The sequence below is a fragment of the Cetorhinus maximus genome, chromosome 4, assembly GCF_964194155.1.
Source record: "Cetorhinus maximus chromosome 4, sCetMax3.hap1.1, whole genome shotgun sequence".
Taxonomy (NCBI): Eukaryota; Metazoa; Chordata; class Chondrichthyes; order Lamniformes; family Cetorhinidae; genus Cetorhinus; species Cetorhinus maximus.
This window is the reverse complement of record NC_135882.1, coordinates 20951702-20978655: the sequence shown is the minus strand read 5'-3', so window position 1 is coordinate 20978655 and position 26954 is coordinate 20951702. Positions and strand designations below refer to the sequence as shown.

General features: G+C 42.1%; 1 protein-coding gene across 5 annotated transcripts in view; it reads left to right on the top strand.

The window, feature by feature from the left end:
- The window catches only part of LOC144679535 (sperm-associated antigen 1-like), a 503898-nt gene that overhangs the window by 90674 nt on the left and 386270 nt on the right, over nt 1-26954 (top strand). For all 5 annotated transcript variants that reach the window (XR_013576361.1, XR_013576360.1, XR_013576363.1 and 2 more), the window contains exons 14-18: nt 1325-1500; nt 4730-4871; nt 13959-14085; nt 16585-16761; nt 25295-25711. Coding sequence is in view for 1 of the 5 variants with exons in the window: in XM_078540025.1 (XP_078396151.1) it covers nt 1325-1500; nt 4730-4871; nt 13959-14085; nt 16585-16761; nt 25295-25711 (1039 nt within the window). In the remaining 4 variants the exon portion in view is untranslated. The remainder of the gene's footprint in view (nt 1-1324; nt 1501-4729; nt 4872-13958; nt 14086-16584; nt 16762-25294; nt 25712-26954) is intronic.

Sequence of the window (26954 nt, the reverse complement as noted above, 5' to 3'; positions counted from 1 at the left end):
ATTTTCAAATATTTAGAAGTTACGTTTGTAGAGCTTTTCTCTTGCATGGGAAGGTGCCGTGGGAGGGGGTTGAGGTGTCTGCGTTTGGTCTGGTCTTCCAGTTAGGCACCTTGCAGCCTTCCGGACTTAACATTGAGTTCAACAACTTCAGATCACGAGCTCTCTCCTCAACCCCCACCTCCTTTCCGATCCCCTTTTTTCCAATAATTTATAATTTTTTTAATATACTACTTTAATATATTTTTCTTTTCCCACCTATTTCTATTATTTTTAAATTTATTTCCATCCATTGTTTTATCTCCACCTTTCAGCCTATTTCGATCCCTTCCCCCCACCCCACCCCCACTAGGGCTATCTGTCACTTGCTCGTCCTGCTTTCTACCCTTAACGTCACCATTAGCACATTCCTTAGTTAATATCACCACCATCAACACCCCTTTGTCCTTTTGTCTATGACATCTTTGGCAATCTCTTCTTTGCCTCCACCTATCACTGGCCCTCTATCCAGCTCTACCTGTTCCACCCCCCTCAACCAGCTTATATTTCACCTCATTTCTATTTTTCCTTAGCTCTGATGAAGAGTCATACGGACTCGAAATGTTAACTGTATTCCTCTCCGCAGATGCTGCTGACTCCTGCTGAGTTTTTCCAGCTATTTGTTTTTGTTTCAGATTTCCAGCATCCGCAGTATTTTGCTAGGGAGAAAGTGAGGTAGTGTAAGGAGCAACCACAAGGGAACAAGAAGAGCAGAAAACAGGCAAATTGCCACAGAAAAGCTGAGAGCAATGAGCACTTATCTGAAAGCTGGGTCTAAAAAAAAATAGAGGCAAACAATGATCATCCTCTCCCTGTCTTCACTTCCAGTCTTCTACTGGCAAGATTACCTGCAGATACAAATCAGTTGTTAGTGCAAGAGAGAGAGAACACATACGCTGTGTCTGCCTATGTCCGTTAAAGTCCAGAAATAGGAATTTGCTCAATCTTGGTGTTATTTATCCTCTATCTAAGCAACTGGAACCATGTTTCATGTTGCTATTTTTTGTATCATGAAATGATGGAAAAAGATGTTTGACATTATGATGTAAATTCGTAAAACCACCTACAAACTGGCAAATATTTTCTGGAGCCTGTGCATATCTGAATAGAAAATTGTGTGGAGATCGAGCAGTTTGGATCTCTGCACAATTTTACAGTCAGGTTTTCCCAATTTATGCTCTAAAATTGGCATTGTGCTACTAGAAAATTTACACTAAAGTGTGTTTCCTAGAAATATCCTTTAGACAATTTAAATTGTTTTCAGTAACCATGCAAATTGCCTTCACAGGATAACTAAGACATTAATAGAAGAAGATGGTACAAAATGGAGAGAAAAGTTGTCACCTATTCCTGTAGTCCCTGTATCTGCGCAGCTACATAGGTGGGAGAAAGATTACACATCCTCTGCTGCAGGAAACAAAACTCAGACGACCAATGAAAACCAATACACATCTCCAGACCATGGTAATGGCAAAACTCTTGAAGTATCCTTGCAAATATTTTTGATTATTGAAATTTTGAGCTCATCATATATTGAAATTTGTCTAGATGGCTGGAACGAATATTTACTGTCACACCTGAAACAAAATACTGAGTTTTAGCCCATGTCAACTTCAGCCTATCACTTCCAGTCAAATTCCTAACTGGGGTCACTTTGGATCAGTAACATCACTTCTGAATCCCACTGCAGGAGCCAAATATGTAATCCAGGCCAATGCTTTAGTGCAGTGTTGCAGGAGGAATGCATTGTTGGAAGTGTCATCTTTTGGGCGAGACTTAAACTGAAATGCCTAGTCCAATGGACACGAAAGATCTTGTGGCATTATTTGAAGAAGAGCAATGATGTTCTCTGTGTTCTAGCCAACATTTAGCTCACAAGCAACAACACCAAAATAGATTAATTTGCCTTATGTCGCACTCTTGTTTGTGGACTTTGCTATGGGCAAATTGGCTGTCACATTTGTCACAAAACAATAGTAACTACACTCTAAGTATAATTCATTGGCTGTGAAGTACTTGGAGATGTCCTGAAACATTGAAAGATGTTTTTTCATTGCAAAATTGCGAGTTCTTTCTTAACTTGATATCTGGTATAAAGAAAATATTGCAGTGCATCTTTTGTTTCATTCAATAACGGTAACTTGCATTTATACAGCACTTTTATACTTCACAAAGGTATAATATGACAAAATTGAATGTTGAACTAGAAAAGGACATACTAGGAGGTGTAGTCAAAGATTTGGTCAAAGAGATGGCTTTTGAAGAGAGCTCTAAACAAGAGGGATGGGAGAGGCAGTGGTATCCAAGGAGGAAAACCAGGGCACGGGGCCCAGAAAGCTGGTTACTAATGAGGGTAGTGAGCTCCTCCAAAGTAAATTCTAATGGCATTGTTCACAGCTGTTAATTCTTATTCAGTATATGCAAAATAATGTTTTGAATATTGTACATGCAGAATAACAGATGTGTGGGCATTGAGACTTGACCTGTTTAAAATGAATATTTTCAACTCACTACATTACTACATGTGAAGTATTATTTACTACTCAACACTGGACACTACAATCTTAGATTGTGCAGAGATCTTACTAACCCAGAACAAATATTGTATTCCCCATGAATTCCAAGTATTTGTAAAACTCTGAAAGATCTTCATAATATCATTGCAGCCCTCAAAATTCACCTTTAATTCACTAGTGAGGAATTTTGTATAAAACTCTTCAAGAGGGATGATTATTGAGAAATTTTCATCCTAGGACATATCCTGGTCAGTACATGATCTGTAAACTGAAAGACTGCTAACAGAAAGGGATAATCCAAGTAATTATAGAGTATTCAGTTTAATCTCGGTGGTGGGCAAATTATAGAAAAAAATTCTGAGGCAGTATAAAAGGTCATTTCGGAAGGCAAGGATTTATCAAGGATAGCCACTATGAAGGGAAGGCCATGTCTAGCTAACTTGATTGAAATTCTTGAGAAGGTAATGAGGAGAGTAATGAGGCTAGTGCATTTAATGTAGTCAGCATGGATATCAGCAAGGTGTTTGACAAGGTCCCACATACACGACCACTCAAAAAATTAAAATTTGAGAGATTTGGGGGATATAGTGGCCTAGTAGTAATGTCACTAGACTAGCAATCTAGAGGCCCAGGCTAATGCTCTGGGGATGTGGGTTCAAATCCCACTATGGCAGCTGGTGGAATTTAAATTCAATTAATAAATCTGGACTATAAAAAAGCAAGTCTGAGTAATGACAACCATGACAGCTATCACTGATTGTTGTAAAAACTCATCTGGTTCACTATTGTCCTTTAGGGAAAGAAATTTGCCATCCTTACCTGGACATGTGATTCCAGGTTGACTCTTAACTGCCTCTGAAATGGTCTAGCAAGCACCTCAGTTTAAGGGGAATTAGGGATGGACAACAATTCTGGCCTTGCCAGACATGCCCAAATCTCATGAAAGAATAAAGAAATCTCATGGGATCCAAGGGAAAGTGGCAAGTTGGATGCTAAATTGGTTTAGTGGCAGGAAGCAATGAGTAATGGTTGAAGGGTATTTTTGTGGCTGGAAGGCTGTTTCCAATGAGGTTCTGTAGGCCTCCATACTGGGTCCATTGCTGTTCATGTTATATACCAATGATTTGGCTTAAATGTAGGGGATATCATTAAGAAGTTTTCAGACGATAGGAAAATGGTCATGTGGTTGATACGAAAAAAGCTGTATACTGCAGGAAGATATCAGTGGATATCAGGTTGGCAGTGAAATAGTAAATAGAATTCATCTGGAGAATTGTTGGGTAATGCATTTGGGGAGGACAAACAAGGCAAGAAAATGGACAATAAATGGTAGGAATCTGAGAAGTCTAAAGGGATAGAGTGACCTTGGAGTGCCTGTTCACAGATCCCTGAAATGAGGAGGATGGGTAGATGAAGTAGTCAAAAAGGGATACTTTTCTTTATTGACCAAGGCATAGAGTATAAGAGCAGGGAGGTTATGCCAGAACTGTATAGAATACTAGTTAGACTGCAGCTAGTGTACTGTTCGTAGTTCTGATCACCACATTACAACAAGGGTGTGATCGCACTAGAGATGATAGAGGAGATTTAAAAGGATGTTGCCAGAAATTGAGAATTTTAGCTATGAGGAAAGATTAGAAAGCCTTGGGTTGTTTTCTTTGGAATAGAGGGCACTGAGGGGAGATTTAATTGATGAGTGTACAGTTACGAGGGACCTTGATAGAGTGGATAGGAAGGACCTATTTCTGTTAGTAGAGAGATCAATAACCAGGGAACATAGATTTAAAGTAATTGGTAGACGAATTAGAGGGGAATTGAGTAATTCTTTTCACCCAGGAGGGTATGGATGTCTGGAACTCGGTCTGAAAGGGTGGTAGAAGCAGGAACCCTCATTGCATTTAAAAAATTACTTGGTGACATAAACTACAGGGCTATGGACCAAGAATTAGAAGGTGGGATTAGGCAGATAACGCTTTTTTGGTAGGCACATGCTGTACATGATGGACCAAATGGCTGCCTTTTGTGCAGCAAATCTTTTTATATAATATTCCTATGTAATAAACATTCTGATTGCTTTCTAAAGAACAGTCGCATGCAGCATAGCGCTTGAAACTCTCAGATAATTTTTTATTGAAGATTTATTTTAAAAGTTTATGTTTTGTATGCAATTCTTTCAGGTAAAAATGTAGAAGAGAATTTTATTTCCTTGAAACAGGAAGGAAACAGTTTGGTGAAAAAGGCCCAGTACAAAGAAGCCATTGCAAAGTACAGTGAATGCTTAAAACTGAAATCCAATGAATGTACAATTTACACAAACAGGTAAGAAATATAGCCTCAGATTCTATTTATAACTATAATTTCATAGTATATGGAAAGGATTTGTTTGAGTGTGATCTGTTTACTCCTTAGTTACAAGGAATAAGCTCTCGTAGCTGATTCACAGGAGTGGCATGAAAACAAAACATACCTTGACTATTTGAACTTTTTAAACTCCTATTCAGTCCCAAGTATACTTTAGGCACAATGATATATATAGAGCTTGAAGTGAGTAACAGCTGTGTCCCTCCTATAACTTAATCCCTCTCACTCAAGTCAGTTCTTCCTCACATTTTGACAAGAACCACCATATGTTTATCATTAATGATTAGTTTAGTTGCTGTATGGTTCTTACTTGTGTCAACATAGTGTAAGTAAATCAAAAAGGTAAGTTCTGAAATTGCAAAGCTCTCCTTACAATACTCACAGGGGTGAATGTAGGTCTTAAAATCAGGCCTGTGGGCATGTGGACCATTTTTGCATTGTCAAAACAAACCAGCTTTCAATTATAGTCTCAAAAGTTACATTAATTGTCCCTGTGCCAAACTTCGCATTCCTTTGGCAAGTTTCGCACTGAATACTTACCTCACCCACATAAAATACGCATGAAGTGACTTAAGCCCTTGGCCTGGACAGTTGAAATTGAATTTGTAAAAGTTAAGTTTATGTTGGTTAAGTTGACAGACTTTTTTTTAAGGAAAGTATTGATGCTTTGTTGGATTTTTCCCCTTGCATTAATTTCTGTTGTGTTTGAAGAGATCATTTTGCATTTCACTTTTTATTTTACAATGTTTTCATCCAAGATTGTTGCTTACAATTGAAATTGCAACAAACCAAACTCTCAGAGCATAGTTCACTTTGGGGTTCCTGTAGCCCTTCAGACGAGGAAGATGATTTCATAAGGACACCAAAAGGCTAATAGATTACACCTGAGGCATAGTGTACCCCAGGATCTGCATTTACAGACACTCCTACATGGGTTGTCAGATAAGGCATGCCATGTACACCTCCGCCATGCAATTTTGAAAATAGGAATGACCCTTCTAGAAGCTGTGAACAAACAACAGTACTAAATATTAATGCCACCTAATCCTTCCAAGCTGCCCCAGGGACCATCTGCCAAATTAAGCATGTGACAAGTGTTGTGTTTGCAAAGGATATCATCTTTACCACTTTCATTATGGAAAGGAGGCATCAAGTGGACTGGGCATAAAACCCTGATAAGATGCTATTGGATTCCCATCTCTATCTGTGAATTGCGCCATGAGTTTTATGCCCTAAGTGTAATCATGTTAAAAAGTTGGGTGCATTTATGTTGGTACTCTTTCTGATAGCAGGGAACATTTTCCTTATTTGCTCTGAGGTCCAGCTACATTCAAGGTCTGTGCAATGTTCATCCATGTAGTTTGCAACTTTGTTTTCACAAGAAGGTCCCCCTCTTCTACAATGAGAATCGTGCTCGTTTGCTGTGCCTCCTGCAGCAGAACTTCCAAGGCATCCCCAATAAATGGATGAGTCTTCACAACAATCCTTTATGCACATATATTCCCAAGTTATATTTCTATAAACTCTGGAAACAGCAATCACTAGTTGTAGCACAAACCGTTTTTGTCATATTGAAAAAGCACTTTCAAGGATCCTTAGGTAAAGTAGGTGTCGTGCTCAAGGCCTCTTGTAGTGCTGTTCAACGAGGCAGTATGCTACAGCAGCCAGCAGTGACTCTTCCAACATTCATTTTCACCTCCCTCCCTGAGGATGCACTAGTCTCCATTCAGTGATGTTCAGCACAGATAAGATCAGGAACCTAGCAGTGTAGAAGGATTGAGCCTGTGGTGGTACACTCCATGGCACTGCACTTTGGTGCTTCAAAACAATGAGACCCCAATCCTCACCCACCTTGTCAACATTTATATGCTGCAGTTGGGTAAGAATATGATGCAAAATCTTTGGAGCATTTAGTCGATACTAAACCATAGAATCATAGAAAAGTTACAGCACAGAAGGAAGCCATTTGGCCCATCTTGTCCATGCCAGCCCGAGGACACCCAGGTGCCCTTTCTAATCCCATTTTCCTGCACCCGGCCCTTAGCCCTGCAGCTTACAGCACTTAAGGTGCAGATCCAGGTACTTTTTAAAAGAGTTTAGAGTTTCTGTCTCAACCACCAACTTGGGCAGCGAATTCCAGACACCCACTACCCTCTGCGTAAAAAAATTCTTCCTCATGTCCCCCTTACACCTTCTGCCTCTTATCTTGAATCTATGTCCCCTTGTTCTAGAATTCTCCACCAAGGGAAACAATTTTATCCTGTCCACTCTATCTATTCCCCTCATAATTTTGTACACCTCAATCAAGTCACCTCTCAGCCTTCTTTGTTCTAAGGAAAATAACCTCAACCTATCCAATATCTCCTCGTAGCTACACTTTTCTAACCCTGACAACATTCTTGTAAACCTCCTCTGCACTCTCTCCAGAGCTATTACGTCCTTCCTGTAATGTGGTGACCAGAACTGCACACAATACTCCAGTTGTGGCCTCACCAGTGTTTTATACAATTCCAACATTATATCCTTACTTTTATATTCTATACCTCAGAAACAATCCATCTGGCCCTGGTGACTTAACAACTTTCAAGGATTTCAACCCTTCGAGTACTTCCTCTCTCTTTATGACTGTCCTGTCCAATATCTCGCAGTGTTCCTCCTGGACTACTATATCTACATCCTCCCTTTCCTTTGTAAACACAGAGACAAAATATTCATTCAAAACCCTTCCCACAGCCTCTGCATCTACACACAAGTTTCCATCTTCATCTCTGATAGGTCCCACTTTTTCTTTAACTAACCTTTTAGCATTAATGTATTGGTAAAACATCTTTGGGTTATCTTTAACTTTACTTGCTAATCTTTTTTCATGCCCTCTCTTTGATTTCCTTATTTCCTTTTTTATTTCGTCCTTGCGCTTCCTATATTCATCTAGGCTATCTGCAGTGCTTAGTTCTTTGTGCCAATCGTATGCTTTCTTTTTCTGTTTGATCCTCCCCTGTATTCCTCTAGACAACCAGGGAGGTCTAGATTTGGCAGTACCACTCTTATTTTTGTAGGAGACATGTCTACTTTGTACGATTAGGATCTTGCATTTTAGTGCTTCCCACTGGTTTTCCACTGTTTTATCCTCCAGCAGTGCTGTCCAGTCCACCTCAGCCAAGCCCCTTCTCATTTCTGCAAAATTTGCCTTCCCCCAGTTCAAGACTTTTACTCCTGCCTTATCTCTGTCCTTTTCCATGGTAATGCTAAATCTAACTGAATTGTGATCACTGTCCCCGATATGGTCGCCAACTGTCACTTCGCCCACTTGCCCTTCTTTGTTCCCCAAGACTAGGTCTAGAATTGCATCTCCTCTCGTTGGGTTTGTCACTAATTGGTTGAAAAAATTTTCCTGAACACACTGCATGAATTTTTCTCCCTCAGTGCCCCTTATATTGTTTGAATCCCAGTTGATATTAGGATAGTTGAAGTCTCCCACTATTATTGCCCTCTTGTTCTTACGAGCAGAAATTTGCTTACATATTTGTTCTTCTATCTCCCTTTCACTATTTGGGGGTCTGTAGTATACTCCCAGTAGTGTGACTGCCCCTTTTTTATTTCTAAGCTCAATCCATAAAGCCTCATTTGTCGACCCATTTAGTATATCATCCCTTCTCACAACTGGAATTGATTCTTTAACCATTAGTGCTACACCCCCTCCTTTTTTTATCTCCTCCTCTATCGTGTCTGAAGACTCTATAACCAGGGATTTTAAGCTGCCAGTTTTGTCCCTCCTTTAGCCAGGCCTCCGTTATAGCAATGACATCCTGCTGCCATGTGTCTACCTGTGCCCTTAACTCATCTACCTTGTTTGTAATACTCCTTGCATTGAAGTATAAACACTTTAACCCTGTCAATTTCCCTTGCTGGACACTTTTAAAACTTTGGAAAAACTCAGCAAGTCTGGCAGCATCGGCGGAGAAGAAATCAGTCAACGTTTCGAGCCCTCATGGCCCTTCAGCAGAACTGAAGCATAGTTTCAACAAGGGAGAAATATAAATTGGTTTAAGGTGGGTGGGGGGGAAGAGACACATTGAGGGTGTGGTGTGAGCAGATAATCAAAAGATGTCAGAGACAAAAGGGTCAAAGAGGTGTTGAAGGTGGCGGTCTTTGTCTGAGAAAAGTGCTAATTAAGAATGCAAGACAGGATATTCAAAGTACAGCTCTAGTGGGGGTGGGGTGGAAAGACTAAAGGTTTTAGTTTTAGATTTAAAAATAATGGAAATAGGTGGGGAAAGAAGAATCTATATAAATTATTGAAAAAAAAGGCGGGTGGGGGGGGAAAAAGAAACGGGGTGGGGATGGGGGGAGGGGGGTTTAAGATCTAAAGTTGTTGAATTCAATATTCAGCCCAGAAGGCTGTAAAGTGCCTAGTCGGAAGATGAGGTGCTGTTCCTCCAGTTTGCGTTGGGCTTCACTGGAACAATGCAGCAAGCCAAGGACAGACATGTGGGCAAGAGAACAGGGTGGAGTGTTAAAATGGCAAGCGACAGGGAGGTTTGGGTCTTTTTTGCGGACAGACCGCAGGTGTTCCGCAAAACGGTCGCCCAGTTTGCGTTTGGTCTCTCCAATGTAGAGGAGACCGCATTGGGAGCAACGAATGCAGTAGACTAAGTTAGGGGAAATGCAAGTGAAATGCTGCTTCACTTGAAAGGAGTGTTTGGGCCCTTGGACGGTGAGGAGAGAGGAAGTGAAGGGGCAGGTGTTGCATCTTCTGCGTGGGCATGGGGAGGTGCCATAAGTGGGGGTTGAGGAGTAGGGGGTGATGGAGGAGTGGACCAGGGTGTCCCGGAGGGAACGATCCCTACGGAATGCCGTCAAGGGGGGTGAAGGGAAGATGTGTTTGGTGGTGGCATCATGCTGGAGTTGGCGGAAATGGCGGAGGATGATCCTTTGAATGCGGAGGCTGGTGGGGTGATAAGTGAGGACAAGGGGGACCCTATCATGTTTCTGGGAAGGAGGAGAAGGCGTGAGGGAGGATGCGCGGGATATGGGCCGGACACGGTTGAGGGCCCTGTCAACGACCGTGGATGGAAAACCTCGGTTAAGGAAGAAGGAGGACATGTCAGAGGAGCTGTTTTTGAAGGTAGCGTCATCAGAACAGATGCGACGGAGGCGAAGGAACTGAGAGAATGGGATGGAGTCTTTACAGGAAGCGGGGTGTGAGGAGCTGTAGTCGAGGTAGCTGTGGGAGTCGGTAGGCTTGTAATGGATATTGGTGGACAGTCTATCATCAGAAATTGAGACAGAGAGGTCAAGGAAGGGAAGAGAAGTGTCAGAGATGGACCATGTGAAGATGATGGAGGGGTGGAGATTGGAAGCAAAATTAATAAATTTTTCCAGGTCCCGACGAGAGCATGAAGCAGCACCGAAGTAATCATCGATGTACCGGAGAAAGAGTTGTGGGAGGGGGCCGGAGTAGGACTGGAACAAGGAATGTTCCACATACCCCATAAAGAGACAGGCATAGCTGGGGCCCATGCGGGTACCCATAGCCACACCTTTTATTTGGAGGAAGTGAGAGGAGTTAAAGGAGAAATTGTTCAGTGTGAGAACAAGTGTCTGCTTGTAAAGACTCCATCCCATTCTCTCAGTTCCTTCGCCTCCGTCGCATCTGTTCTGATGACGCTACCTTCAAAAACAGCTCCTCTGACATGTCCTCCTTCTTCCTTAACCGAGGTTTTCCATCCACGGTCGTTGACAGGGCCCTCAACCGTGTCCGGCCCATATCCCGCGCATCCTCCCTCACGCCTTCTCCTCCTTCCCAGAAACATGATAGGGTCCCCCTTGTCCTCACTTATCACCCCACCAGCCTCCGCATTCAAAGGATCATCCTCCGCCATTTCCGCCAACTCCAGCATGATGCCACCACCAAACACATCTTCCCTTCACCCCCCTTGACGGCATTCCGTAGGGATCGTTCCCTCCGGGACACCCTGGTCCACTCCTCCATCACCCCCTACTCCTCAACCCCCACTTATGGCACCTCCCCATGCCCACGCAGAAGATGCAACACCTGCCCCTTCACTTCCTCTCTCCTCACCGTCCAAGGGCCCAAACACTCCTTTCAAGTGAAGCAGCATTTCACTTGCATTTCCCCTAACTTAGTCTACTGCATTCGTTGCTCCCAATGCGGTCTCCTCTACATTGGAGAGACCAAACGCAAACTGGGCGACCGTTTTGCGGAACACCTGCGGTCTGTCCGCAAAAAAGACCCAAACCTCCCTGTCGCTTGCCATTTTAACACTCCACCCTGTTCTCTTGCCCACATGTCTGTCCTTGGCTTGCTGCATTGTTCCAGTGAAGCCCAACGCAAACTGGAGGAACAGCACCTCATCTTCCGACTAGGCACTTTACAGCCTTCTGGGCTGAATATTGAATTCAACAACTTTAGATCTTAAACCCCCCTCCCCCCATCCCCACCCCGTTTCTTTTTCCCCCCCCACCCGCCTTTTTTTTCAATAATTTATATAGATTCTTCTTTCCCCACCTATTTCCATTATTTTTAAATCTAAAACTAAAACCTTTAGTCTTTCCACCCCACCCCCACTAGAGCTGTACTTTGAATATCCTGTCTTGCATTCTTAATTAGCACTTTTCTCAGACAAAGACCGCCACCTTCAACACCTCTTTGACCCTTTTGTCTCTGACATCTTTTGATTATCTGCTCACACCACACCCTCAATGTGTCTCTTCCCCCCCACCCACCTTAAACCAATTTATATTTCTCCCTTGTTGAAACTATGCTTCAGTTCTGCTGAAGGGCCATGAGGGCTCGAAACGTTGACTGATTTCTTCTCCGCCGATGCTGCCAGACTTGCTGAGTTTTTCCAGGTAATTCTGTTTTTATTTTGTTTTGGATTTCCAGCATCCGCAGTAGCTTTTAGCTTTTTGTTTTTACTTTTAAAACTTTGCTTATCCTGTAACTCAATGTCTATCACAACGTCCCTAGCTAATGTTCTACCTCCATTTTTCTGATCTGAATCTGACCTATCTGATCCTACTCCTGGGATCCCATCCCCCTGCCACACTAGTTTAAATACTCCCCAACAGAACTAGCAAAAGCCCCCACAAGGACACTGGTCCCAGCTCTGCCTGGTTGTAGCCTGTCCGGTTTGTACAGGTCCCACCTTCCCCAGAACCAGTCCCAGTGCCTCAAGAATCTGAGTCCCTCTCGGCTACACCATCTCTCCAGCCACGCCTTCATTTGGTCTATCCTCTTATTCCTGCTCTCGCTAGCACGTGGAACTGGGAGTAATCCTGAGACAACTACATTTGAGGTCCTGCATTTTAATTTATCTCCTAACTTCCTGTACTGAGCTTGCAGGTCCTCATCCCTTAGTTTACTTATGTCGTTGGTACCAATGTGTACCACGACCACTGGCTGTTTACCTTCCCTCCCCAGAATGTCCTGCAACCTTACAACCCCCAAACTCCTCCCCCCACAGGGCCAGCCTTGTTCTTATGTTTTGCTTTCATAGAGCACTGACCCTTGTTCCACTATTAACACATTCTGCCATCTGACCGTTAGGCCATTATTAGCACTTTCCTTAGTCTTTAACACCATCATTAACACTCCGTTTGTCTTGTGTCCATGACATCTTTGTCAAATCTCTCCTGAGCTCCCCCCCCTCCCTGACCTTCTATTTTGCTCCACCTCCTCTACAGTATAAAATCCATCACATTTCTATCTTTCTTCAGCTCTGAAGAAGAGTCACATGTGCCTGAAATGTTGACTGTTTCTCTCTCCACAGATGCTGCCAGACCTGCTGAGTTTTTCCAGCATTTTCTGTTTTTATCTTACAACAACAGCTTGAATTTATATACTTCAGCACCTTTTAATACAGAAAGTCATCCCAAAGTGTTTCACAAAGACATAATCAAAAATGGGTGCCAAGCCAAAGAAGGAAATATTTGAAGGTGTGAACAAAAACTTGATGAAAGAGGCAGATTTTAAGGAATGCCTTAAAGGACAGGGGGGAGGAGAAGAGACAATGGAATGAAGGAGGGAATTTCACAGCATTGGACTCAGATGGCTGAAGGCACTATCACCAATTGAGGGGCAAGGGGAGGACCCAGACATTTGGGCTTGTAGGCCTAATAGATAGTTATGCTGATGTCATGTGTCCAGTTTTACCCTCTTTTGCTTTGTGATGTGCCTAGAGGCCTCGTTACAACAGCACAGCCAAGCTAAACAGAGCTCATTCATGAAGGATTGTGGGGGTCACAACTTAATGGCCTCATTCTGCCACCACTCAGATTTAGTGTGTGGCGGGAGAAGCCTGCGTCCAAGTGCATCTCAGCAGATTTGCATCTGCGGGCTGCTGGCCAGTGAAGAGGGTGCAATGGGTTACCCCCTTTCCAGGTCCCCAGTGCGAATTGGAACCCTCCCTCCCCCACAGTTTTCCCTCCCCACCTCCACCCTGCCCGACCCAGCATGCCCCCTTCCCCCCCCACCAACCCGCATGCCATGGCCTGCCAGTTTTAAGCAGGAAGTCAGGATCCATCACTGAAAGGCACCTCTTTGGCCTAGCTGCAGCACAAGCAGTGGCTATCATTCCTGGTTGTGCTGCCTGTACTGCAAGCCTATGAGACAGGACTTCCTCTTGGAGAGGGGAAGAAGTCTCACCTCATAATAATTGAAGGCCCATCAGCTGAAAAATTAAAGCGGAGTGAGTCGGCCAACCGAAGGTGGGCAAGCACCCACGTTTACACGGGGGTGTAGGGAGCCTGCCCTGTGTATAATGCAGCCCCATCTGTTGAAATGTAAATAACTGTAATCTCAGACTAAATTGGTAGGTTTCATTGATTCAAAAATAACTAAATCACAGGCGTTGTAATTTCATTATGAAGGTGCTTGCATGTATACATGTATATTTAGAGCTTTTCTCACCAAGTATTTGGGATTTTCAGATTAACTGAATGGATCTGAAAAATTCTCAAGATATGTCACGAATGTGTATTATTAAAGAAAAATTGCACTAGTTTGCTTTATGTTTTTCTCAGAGCACTGTGTTATCTGAAACTTAATCAATATAAGGAGGCAGAAGAGGACTGTAACTCAGCTTTGCAGCTGGAGCCCAGTAATATAAAAGCATTTTACCGAAGAGCCCTGGCTTACAGAGGATTAAAAGTAAGGCAATGGATTAGTCACATCAAATGAACGCTAGAATTTTATCCATTAGTAGCATAATAACTGTGCTGGTATTTGGAGATCTTTGGTTAGATATGGGAATCTAACTATTCTGTACCAGGACTGTTGGCAACCACTGTGCTGTAATGAGCTGACCTCACTCCTTAATTCAAGGTCAGGTCACTATAATAAAAAAATTCTCCATGCACATGATATGCTGTGAATGGACCATGTTCGTTTTGGGCAGCAGAATTTTGGAGACCAGTAGCATGTAACACACTGCTAGTGTCTGAAGGATAAAAATCTTTTCTGAAGGGACAAGGACATGAAACACAGTACAGGAGATAAAATAGCCTTTTGAGGTTACCTGGGTGGGGGGAGTGAATTGAATTGGGACTTCCACTTGTTAATGGGCATTGAGCAACAAATCAGGTGCTCCAGCCACTTTATAAGAAGCAGGCCTAGTTAGGATAGTATCTGAGGCTTAAATGAGCGGGGAACATTATTGGTACATTGATTCCTAATGTGCTACATTTAGACCAGGCACATTGGGGCTGCATAGACTTGGGAAATGCCATCCAACATATAATAGTGGCCCTTATTTGGCAATGTAGTGGTGAATTTAAATTATTTTGATTGCATGTTAATTAATGGGGCACCACTGATTAGAACCATGTTCTCAATGGCCAGACCGCGAAAGTTGCAACTATACAGCATCTCATTTCCAAATGTCAGTACTCTGAACTGTTAGGTTTTCTAAACATAGCTACAATTAGAAACTGTAAAATGGTCAAAACCTACTTCCATCTATGCTCAGCTTTAGTTGCAAGTGTCACCTGTCAATAATTTGATTGCAGTTCATGTATGTCCAATGTGACTTCGACCTCTGTACCAATCAACTTATAGTTCCCAGTGACTCCAGTTAAACTCAGCCTTCAACAACTTTCTTCCCATGCTTGCCGCATTGCCCTTCACCCTATATATTGATCCCTCACCCGCATGTGGGCACTCCCCAAATTCATCACATTTGACCTTGATACTTCTGAAGTCACTTCCCAGAGCTTCCTTCCTTACATCTATTCTATCATCAAGATTGTTTGCTTCCATCTTCACATCTGCCACTGCTGCTGAATTCTTTTGTCACTTTAGTGCGACTTTCCTAATGTTCTCCTAGCCACTCTTCATAAATTACAATCAGAAGGCTCCCAGTGACATTCCACCCACTTAAAGTTCTTAATTCACATCATCCACTCTTTTTCCCAAGCTCCATTGGCTCCCTACATTTTTCCACACTTTTTTTCCCCTCTGATCTGAGTCCACTGTCTTTTACGCATTTTAGAAAGGATAAATACTGTAGAAATGTCAATTGCAATTGTTAAGCATCAAACAGGTATTAATCATTTTATTTTAATAGGAGGGATTATCTACATGAATCTCAGTGAAATGGTAAACTAACCTTGGCTTTGTATAATTATATTAATATTAAATATTGAATGGTGTGTAGATCCAGAAGTTGAGGGTGATAATCTCTAGATTACTACCTGGTCCAATTGCTAATTGGCATAAGGGTAAATGGATCAGGAAAGTAAATGTAAGGACTGGTGTGGGAAGGACGGGTCCAATTTCATGAGACATTAGCACCGATACTGGAACAGGAAGGAGCTGTACCTGAACTAGACTGAGACCGCAGTCCAAGCAGAAAGGATATATAAGATTGTAGAAAGGACTTTAGACCAGTAGAGGGTGTTCAGTGAAAACACTATGGAACACCAAAGAGTGCAAAACATGCTGAAAGTTGTCTGCAGACATCCCGACAGTAGTGATATGGTTGGAGTATGTATAAATATAAGAGATCAGTGATGCATGTAGCAGAAATTGTATAGTTATAATTTTAAAAATTATTTTTCACTTAAACTGGTCTTCCCACCTCCCCCACCCCACCCCAACCAAACTCCACTGTGGTAAAGTGCCAGCAGACATGGGAAAAGTCCCTTAATTGACCACTTAAGTGACTCAGTTGGGCTCTGGATGAGCAGGCTATCTGCCACCCTTCCTGCCACTGGAAAAGTGGCAAGGCAGCGAGAAAGCATGGACAACCTCCAGCGCCCACATGTGCTCGGCATGCGCAGGAACTTTAGAGTTACTGTGCAGCCTAAAGGGAACATTGATCATGACCCTCACTGCTTTCCTCCAGGTAACCTGCCTACTTGCTTAACATTGGGAGTCAGCAGGATCAGAGGGGGCTAAATGACTGCCATCACTTCAGTTTCCACCAAGCAGAGGGAGTTAACATCAGGGCCTTAAACATAATTCTGCCACATGTATATGCAGGGAGTTGGCTCATGGGCACAGGTTTCCTGGAATATGAATTAAAATAACACCAGTGTAAAAGCAGTTTGAGATTCCTGTGGTGAGTATCAATTTAAAGTACATTTATAGTTCATTACAATACCCTTTAACACAGATTTCTGTTCTGTAAAATATTTTTTTATTTTCCAGTGCTACACATCTAGTATTGAAGACCTCAATATACTACTGAAGCTTGACCCAAATGTTGCTGAGGCTGAGAAAGAATTTTTGGAGGTTTCTGAACTTTTGAAACAGGAGGGAAAAGGGGAACCTCTTTACAAGACCAGCAATCAAGAAAAACCAAGAAAAGATATCCCAATACAGGAGGTATTTTTTTTATTCTAAATCACCTAACAAAGTCACAAGGCAATGTTTAACTAATTCAGGTGGATTTACATTCCACTAGATTCAAAACAGTGTGTAGCAGCTATCTGGGGGCATCTTGCATCCCTCATGGCTTTAATGAGCTTGGCGTTCAGGAGACCGACATTTTTGCACTAATTTTCTCTCAGAACCATCCCAATTGGCATGAAAGCAGTTTGAACATCACTGGGCCACAAATGAGCCAAATTGAAACTAACTGTTATAAATAAGGTCTAATGGAGTGGTAGAGGCCACTGGCTCCTAGCACATGAGCCCCACATGCCAGTCGGCAACATTCAAGTAAACTTGCAGATTATTTAAGACCAGACTAGGAGGATTGCAGATGCAAATTGCTGAAAACCTTAAATTTATGCCTTTTTCAGCTGCAGGCTGGAAGGACTGAATCTTAACAGTTTGTAGTTCTGGTTTGATCAAAGGTTGGGGTTCAAAAAATCTGAAACAGGAACCAACCTGCTAACTTCAGATTTTAATGGCATGAGGAAAAAGGAAGCAGTCAGCTAGTGGGAAATGCGTTGGTCATTTAAGTATTGTAACAAGGTTTCATTGTAACAGTCATTCTATTTGTAACTCATGCCAGCTGGTTTTCCCAGGCCTCAGGAAATCTGGCAGGTGAAAGCAGGCAAGGAGTGCTGAATCATAAGGGTTATGCCATCGCTTGTGGGTGGACAGGAGTAGGAGTCCTTCCTCCAGCCCAACAAGCTACCCAGTAAACTGAATCCTGTAATCTGTCTGTTCACCCCGAGCCCCCATTGAGCATGGCCCCCGCCTATCCCAAACTAGCCCTATTTGCTCTTCTTGGCTATAGTCTCATGCTGCAGGCTTTCCTGCCCAAAAGGCCTCTGCCCTGGATGGGAAAGAGACAAAACGATATTTAAAAGAATCCTGCAGTTAAAAACTGATGGACCTTTGGGAAACTCAAAGGACTTAAGAGAGAGTAAAGATTGAGCACTTGATAACAGGAATTGAGCTAAGGTAGAAGGATTGTGAGGATCAAAGTCCAGATTTAGCTAGAGCAGTGCAGTTACTACAATGTCCTCCAATGCCATGCAGCCATATGCATCACGCTCAAAACAGTGACACGATTGGGAATTTAAAAGCTAAGCCAGTGGTGACCCTGCCTTCTCCCCCTGGCCTCCCCACTCGCTCCAAGCATGCACTGAAAAACATGTCCTACAAGTGAGGACACAATTGTTTGGCAGTGAACTCCAAAAAATCGTTATAAATGCACCTTCTTTACCTTGTTCCTTTATCTCTATCTCCTAATTTCTCTCCCACTCAAAAGTTGTTATTTACTTCTTATTGCTAAGTTTAGCTCCAGTTGTCACCTATTTAATACAACAAATGGGCAACAAGTATGTTGGCATCTGAATAAGGAAGGTAAGCCAATGTTTCTGATAAGGGAACGCAAAAATTAGGAAGGAAAATACGAAAGATTAAAACTGCACAGAAGGAGCAAGATCCCAGCTTCTACCAAATGAATTTAATTTTAATTTGAAGTGCGTTTTCTTCTATGCTTTGACTTTATAATATCTGTTCTGTTTCATTTCAATTAAGTAGAAATAGGAAGTGAAGATTAGGATTTTGATAGCAAAAATATGTTGCACACCATTTTGTTCAGCTGAAAATTTCCCTTAGTCATATACAGTTCAGCTCCAATTTTCAACTGTGGGCATATGAAAACTGTTACAAATTAAGGATTATGTTTAGCCCTGAATTTCAATCAAAATGGCAAATTATTTTCTCCTTTGACCTACACCTCCCACAATCTTTTCTTGCCTTCTTTGCTCAAAGTACAGATTCTTGGTAGGTACAGTTCCACTGATGCCAGAAGCCTTGCAGAACTTCACCCAAATGAGCCTTCTTAATGTGTGCGTCGAGATTGGTTATTCAACTACAGGGAACATTATTTCCCCCGACTTCTCCAGCTCTCACAATCCACTTGTATGCTCACTGCTGCCTTGGCTGAGCTTGGTTAACTCAGCACAGACTAGGAACATAGAACTTCAGAGCAGGAGTAGCCATTCAGCCCTTTGAATCTGCCCTGCCATTTGATAGGATCATGGCTGATCTGGTTGTGGTCTCAACTCCACCTTCCTGTCTGCCCCCCCATAACCCTTGGCTTCCTTGACCATCAAAAATCTATCTAATTCAGTCCTGAATAAATTCAATGACCCAGATTCCACTGCTTTCTGGGGAAGAGAATTCCACACACTAACGACCCTCTGAGAGAAAAACATTCTCCTCACCTCCGTTTTATATTCTTAAACTGTGTCCTCTAAACCAGGGATTAAATCAGAGGCCATCTCAATTCCTATGGCACAGCATCACAATGGATGATTGCGCTTGGGATACAATAAATAATTTTCTGCTTAGATTATTGAGATAAACACTATAACATTATAAACATATAGTAAATATATTGTCATATGGTGGTGTTGATTTTTATGTCTTGCTATCACACAATCATCTGTTACTTAGTATATCTGTTACTTCTGTTTTACCCCCTAATGTTCTCTTTTCCTAATTCCCCTCCTATGCTTCAACAAGCTACAATTGCAACTGTCTAATTCTTTTTGTCAAATCGCTCTATCGATGCTATAGTTTACGTCTCACCCTCTGACTCTTTTTCCATTAACTGGTGCTTCCCAGGCCTCTGATTGCATTCCCCTCTAAATCAGATAATATATCTATATGCTGGTCACTATACCCCTGAGATGGAGTGTCCTGCTACAGATCTGCAGTAGTACAATATTTCATTACCTAGGTAAAGGTGGTGAAGCTTACTCTCAAGCAATGATAAATAAACTTGACGCCTCTTTCACATGCCACGTCCATAGGCTTCTCATGCTCCGAAATCTCCCTAATACATATCATAGGCTGAATCCAGAGTCCAGACAGCAGTGGAACAAAACAAAAATGCAATCCTGTGTATGTAAAGTTATTATAAGTTACAATTGTAGCATCTTTCCTAGCTAGGATAAGTCGAAACATACCAGCTGTGTTAACGTCTCAGTGATGGCCTGAATGTACGGGATAAGTGTCCAAAAACCAAGGGAATTCCACCAAGAGAGCCTAACCGCCTCTCCTTGACATTCAAAGATATTACCATCCCTGAATCCCCCACCATTAACATCCTGGGGATCACCATCGACTAGAAACTTAATTGGACCAGCCACATGATTACTATAATTACTACATGAGTAAGCCAAAGGCTGGCTATTTCTCAGCAAGTACCTCATGTCCTGACTCTTCAAAGCCTTTCCACATTAATACTGCTATAATGTGCTCTGAGTGATAGGGAACCTGAATCTTGAGCTAACAAGCACTTTTTCGGGTTCCTTTCCTATAGTCTCAGCTGACTCCCTCCCCAGTCCAGTTTCCTAATGTTGTATCCTAGTCACCAGTTTGTGGGATCCTGTTCGCCAGCTTGCTGTAAGGGGTGGTGGCTTTGGTAATAATGATAGAGTTGAGTAGCACACTTCATAGGTAGAAACTCGGTGTTTATTTACAAAGGTACTCAGCAGCAACTAAACATGTGCTAACACTTCAAACTCTATCTCTACACTGCAGCTGCTACTGACTACAGACTACTAACTACAGAGGTAGCCCTCACTACTCTGCTATTGAATACTAAGATCATGTGATCTTCCATTACAATATCCTTCTTAAAGGTGTATTACACATCAGATTACCACATCCCACCCCCTTTACTCAGAAATACATTTTATATTTACATTTACAATCCTCTCAAAATAGCAAAATATTTACACTGATAAGTAATTTACAAATTCAGTCTTTCTGGGGGTTTCCTTTTGTGTGTAGTGCGTCTCAGTTAAACAACTTCAGATGCCTTGTCAGGAACCTCCTTTTCCGGAGTTGTCTGAACATCAGGTGCTTTGGTCGTTTCCTGCAGATCTGTATCCTCCACTCTTGAAGGAACAACAGATGTGCCTGAACTGGGTTGAGTTCTGTCAACAGGAAAGGCTGACCCGGTTGCGAACACTGGTGAAATCATCTCTTGATGTATTGTTCCTCTCTTCCTTAGATGATCCACTATGACTCGGCCTTCCACCTCCATGTGATAAAATAGAGGTCCAGTCGCTGCACTTATTTCACCCGGTAACCACTTTGGTCCTTCTCCAAAACTCTTCATCTATACCCGTTTCTCCTACAGTAAATTTCCTCTCGCGACTATGCCAGTCGTGTCTCATTTTCTGACTTCCCTGACTCCTTTCCACCTTCCCCCCTAAATTTGGCATCATTAAGCTCAATTTCATCCTGAGACGACGTTTCATCAATAATTCTGCAGGTGCAACACATGTGTAAAAGGTGGTGGTGTGTGCTAGCTAAGGAACCTCTCGTTAATTTCTTCATGCCAGCCTTGAATGTTTGAACCACCCTTTTGGCCAGTCCACTTGAGGGAGGGGGTACGATGAAGTTTTTACGTGAATGATACTTTTGGGGCTGATAAACTGCTGAAACTCAGCACTCGTAAATGCCGTGCCGTTATCAGGAACGACTACTTCTGGTAGTCCGGTAATTGCAAAACTTTGACGTAACTTCTCAATTGTAGCAGAAGACATTGGTGATATCACCTCATATATGTCCATCCATTTTGAGTGGGCAACAACAATGAGCAGAAACATTGTTCCCATGAAAGGTCCAACATAGTCCATATGTAACCGCACCAATGGTCTTCCTGGCCATTCCCAAGGGTGTAATGGAGCTGTTGAAGGTAACTTTTGCAGTTGCTGACATTGCACACAATTCTTCACTAAACTCTCTATTTCACCATCCATCCCAGGCCACGATAGGTAGTTGTATGCTATGGTCTTCATTCGGGATATTCCTGGATGTGCGCTGTGTAGTTCAATTAGCAATGGCTCTCTACTCTTTGGAGGTACTATCACTCAGGCTCCCCACAAAAAGATACCATCCTGGATGGTTATTTCATGCCTTCTGTTGAAGTTGGGTTTCATTTAATCAGATACAGGCTTTTGTGATCAACCATGAAGTACTCATTCTCGTACTCATGATAGGACTGGGTCCCTACTTGTCCAGTCTCTGATCTGTCAACTGCATACTGGAGATGAACCTAAGAAATGTAACAACAAAATAAGTTCTTGTGGAACTGGGACTTCCACATCCTTTTCTTGTAGAGGTAAACGACTAAGTGCATCGGCATTTGCAATTTGACTACCAGGCCTATGTATGAAAGTATACTCGTATGCTGCCAGGATTAAAGCCCATCATTGTATTCTTGCTGAGGCTTTGGGTGGTATAGACCTGTCTTCGCTGAACAATCCTAGCAATGGTAGTCTGAAACAATAGTAAAATGGCAGCCATGTACGGACTGGTGTAATTTCTTAACACCAAAGATGATCTACAGGCTGCCTTTTTCTATCTGCGAGTAACCCTTTTCCGCTTTGGTGAGCATTCTTGATATGTAACCCATTGGCTGTTCCGTGCCATCGTCCATCGATGGGAGAACACTGCTCTCACTTTTTATGGGGACGCATCACAGGTCAACACTAATTCTTTCTTCTGGTCATAATGTACGAATAGGTTGGACGAGTGCAACAACTGTTTGACCTTCTTGAAAGCTTCTTTCTGGGGTGTCTCCCAAGACAAAGTTGGTTCTTTTTGAGTAGACAATGTAGGGGTGCTAGATCTGTAGACACATTTGGTAAGAGCTGCCCATAATAATTGATCATTCCTAGGAATGATTTGAGTTCTGAGGTGTTCTTTGGCGCAGGGCCTCTCTTATGGCTCTCACTTTCTCCTCAACCAGCTGGAGGCCCTTTGAATCTACCTGGTAACCCAAATAGATAACCTCCCTTGCTTGGAACGTGCACTTTTTTTTTAAATGCACTCCAGCTTGCAAGAAACGTTTTAAGACTTTTAAGTTTGCCATGTGCTCTTTTTCAGTGAATCCTGTCACCAAAACATTATCTAAGTAGAAAACAACCTGGGGCAGTCCCTGCAGTAAACTTTGCATTGTTCTGTGGAAGATGGCGCAAGCTGAGAAGACACTGAAAGGCAATCAAGTGTTCTGGTATAACCCTTGGGTATTAATTGTGACAAATTCCCGGGAGGCATTATCTAACTGTTAGATATCAATAATTGTTGATAAGCATAACTCATATCAAGCTTCGTGTAGGTGGTTCCACCTACCAGCTTGGTATACAGGTCTTTGATTTTTGGTAGGGGGTGTCTGTCTAGCTTAGCTACTTTATTAACCATCAATTGTAGTCTCCACAAATTTGAATGCTCTAGTCGGGTTTAAGGACAGGGACTATGGGCGCTGCCCATTCTGAGAACTGCACAGGTTGTATAATGTCTAGCTTTTCCATTCTGCCCAATTTGGTGTTGACTTTTTCTCTCAATGCATAAGGTGCTGGCCTGGCCTTCATGAATCGAGGGGTGGCCTCTGGATCCACATGAATTTTTGCCTGCAGCCCTTGGATCTTCCCAAGTTCGTCCCTGAAGACTGTGGCGTACTTACAGGGTAGTAGCCCTGGTAACCCACTTGCTCTCAACTGGAAAATTTCAACCCATTCCAGCTTGATCTCCTTTAACCAGTTGCGCCCTAGGAGGCTTGGCCCCTCGCCTGCTACTACCATCAAGGGTAGCTTTACCGATTGGCTCCCATAATCAACAGTTACACTACTTATGCCTTTGACTTGGATGTGTTCACCTGTGTATGTTTTTAATTGGGCAGTTGTTTCTTCCAAATTTAATTGATGTTCCCTATTATTCAGATATTTGAAGGCATGTTCCCCAATTACTGTAGTGGAAGTCCACTTCCATTCGAACAGGTCTACCATTCACTTTCACTGTTGCATAGATTGGTTCAGTTCTTCCAACCTTCAAGTTATACAATGAATAAATACCTGAATCTGTTGCTTCAGGCTCTCCTACGTTGTAGATCTCACTTTTTTTCTTTTGTTTAAAAGTCTGCTTGACTCTTTCATTATACTCATTAAGTGACCATTTTTATGACAATAAAAACATTCTATTTTTTTTTTAAGTGCCAATTGTTAAAAGGTTGTTTATTTCCACCTCTATTGATATTATTCCTTGTTTTTGCTACTAAGTCACTTTTTCTATTTTCCTGCTAGCGGGTGCTGTTTCCTGCCTCTCAGTAGAGTCTTGCATTTTCGCTCCCTTTTTGGCTGGGGCTTCCCGCCTGATGTGGAGGACGATGACATTTTGCACGCCCTGTATAGCTTTCGAATCTCTAACTGCACTTTCCATTGCCAGTGCAATCTCTAGCGCCTTCTTAAAATCCAAATTTTTTTCGGATAACAGTCGCTTCGGAATCATGTCCTCATTCACACTGCACACTAAGCGATCTTTAAGCATATCATTTAAGGATGTACCAAACTCTCAATGCTCCATTAATTGCTTCAAGATTACCACATAGTTTGCAACTGCCTCCCCTGGGGCTCTAATTTTCGAATTAAACTTGAACCTTTGCATTGTTACTGAGGGCTTTGGTTGGTAAGGGCCCTTCACCAGGGCCACTAATACATCGAAATTTCTCGAGCCTGGGGCACTGGGTGCCGTCAAACTCCGAATCAAGCCATAAGTCTGGTTCCCACATGTACTTAAGAGGATCGCCCGCCTCTTCACTTCCCCCGAAATCTCATTTGCCTGGAAAAAGAACGAGAGACACCCAATATAGTGGAACTAATCGTCCATTGCTGGATCGAAAGGATCAATTCTTCTGAATTGTGGAATTCTGTGAGACAGTTCCTTCGATAAATTGAACGGAACTTCTACTTACAATTGCTGTGCGAGGTATAGTGCTGATTTCATTTCTCTTGCTTGCTTCTGTTTAACTTGTTTAACCCTAGAGTTATAGACGTCTACAGCACAGAAAAAGGCCCTTCGGCTCATTGAGACTGCACCGGTCAAACAAATACCTATTCTAATCCCATTTTCCAGCACTAGGCCCATAGCCTTGTATGTCATGGCATCGCAAGTACACATCCAAATACTTCCTCATCATCAGTTTGTTTGATCCTAGTCACCAGTTTGTGGAATCCTGTTCGCACGCTTGTTGTAAGGCGTGGCTGCTTTGATACTAATGATAGAGTTGGGTAGCAGCCACTTCATAGATGGAAACTTGGTATTTATTTACAAAGGTACTCAGCATCAACTAAACATGTGCTAACACTTCAAACGTTACCTCTATACTGCAGCTGCTACTAACTGCTGACTATAGACTACTAACTACAGAGGTGGCCTGCGCTACTCTGCTATTGGATACTAAGATCATGTGATCTTCCATTAGAACATTTTTCTTAAATATTACACATCAGATTATCACACCTAACTTTATACAACCTTTCATTTTAGTTTTTTGAAAAACTTTTTTTCTTTGCTTTAAGGTATTATGTAATGCTGATGCAGAGTTTAACAGACCACAAAGCTTATTGTTTTCAAATTCTACCATTTTTATCTTCTAAAGGTTGCTGATAGTGATGAAGAGGAGGACAGTGCAATCAAAACTGGCAGTGGGCAAGAAACTCTAACTAATTCCAAAGCTGTGCAAATGAATTCTGTAATAAGTGAGGATCCATCAATTAGACAAGGGGCCTTTGGAAATTCTCATCCACCTCCAGAAAAAGGAGCTAATTTAAAGCCTACAAATGCATATGAATTTGGCCAAGCCTTAAGTGTGTTGCAGGCCAAGAATGATCTTGCTGCCTGTGCAGAGCTGCTAAAAAATGTAGAACCAGAGGACCTACCATCCATGATGAGCAATAAACTGGAAGGTGATGTGTTCACCATGATTATTCAAGCTTTGAAAGGACACCTTTTAAAAAATAACCCCAGCCTTGTGTATCGGCATCTTGTTCATCTGTGCAAAACAGAAAGATTTAAGGTATGTTTTTTTAAAGTTTAACCACGTTTTTAGAAGTTGCATAAAATTTATAGGCCATTCAGTCTAACAGGTCAATGGCAGTGTTTAAGGGAGCCTTCTCGCATCTTACTTCACCTCATCGTGTCAACATATTAATATGTTCCTTTCTTGCTCATGTACTTAACTAGTTTCCCCTTAAATGAATCTATGCTAGTTAACTGTTCCATCTGGAGGTAAAGATGCAGTGGGATTGTCACTGGTTTAGTAATCCAGAGACCCAGGGTAATGTTCTGGGGACCCAGGTTCAAATCCTGCCACAGCAGATAGTGGAATTTGAATTCAATAAAAACTTTGTAATTAAAAGTCTAACGATGACCATGAAATCATTGTTGTAAAAACCCATCTAGTTCACTAATGTCCTTCCTTGCTGGATTTATTACTGGCAATCTTATATTTACAGCCCCTAGTTTTGGACTCCCCACAAGAAGAAACATCTCTAATGTCTACCTTATTAAACCCTTTGATAATTTTGAAGACCTATATCAGGCCATTTCCAGCCTGTTCAGTCTTTCCTGATGGGCATAAACTCTATGTTTTGGCATCATCCTTGTAAACATTTTTTCTCCAGTTCTATTATACCCTCTTTATAATTTGAAGACCAGAATTGAGCACATTGCAAAGGCATTAGAGAAGATGCAGAGAAGATTCATGAGAATGGTTACATGGGTGAGGCACTTCAGCTTTGTGGATAGGTTGGAGAAACTGGGTCTTCTTTAAAGATGAGGAGATTAAGAGGAGACGGGGTAAAGATGCTCAAAATCATGAGGGATCAGGATGTAATAGATGAGGAGAAACTGTTCCCATTGGCGGTAGGGGCCAGAACCAGTGAATATTGATTTAAGGTGATTGGCAAAAGAAGCAACAGCAACAAGAAGAAAATTTTTTTTATGCAGCAAGTGTTTAGGATATGGAATGCACTGCCTGAGAGTGTGGTGGAGGCAAATTCAATTGGGGCATTCAAAAGAGAATTGGATAATTATCTGAGAAGAAAAGAATTGCTGGGGTCCGGGAAAAAGACAGGGTAGTGAGACTAGGTAAATTACTATTGCAGAGAGCTGGCACAGACAGACCAGCCAAATGGCTGCCTTCTGTACTGTAACCAATCTATTCTATGAGCACTCTTAGATGTGTTCTATAAAAGTTCAAAATAACTTTTGCTTGTAAATTTTATTCTAATAGAAATGAACCCCAGTGCTTGTTTCAT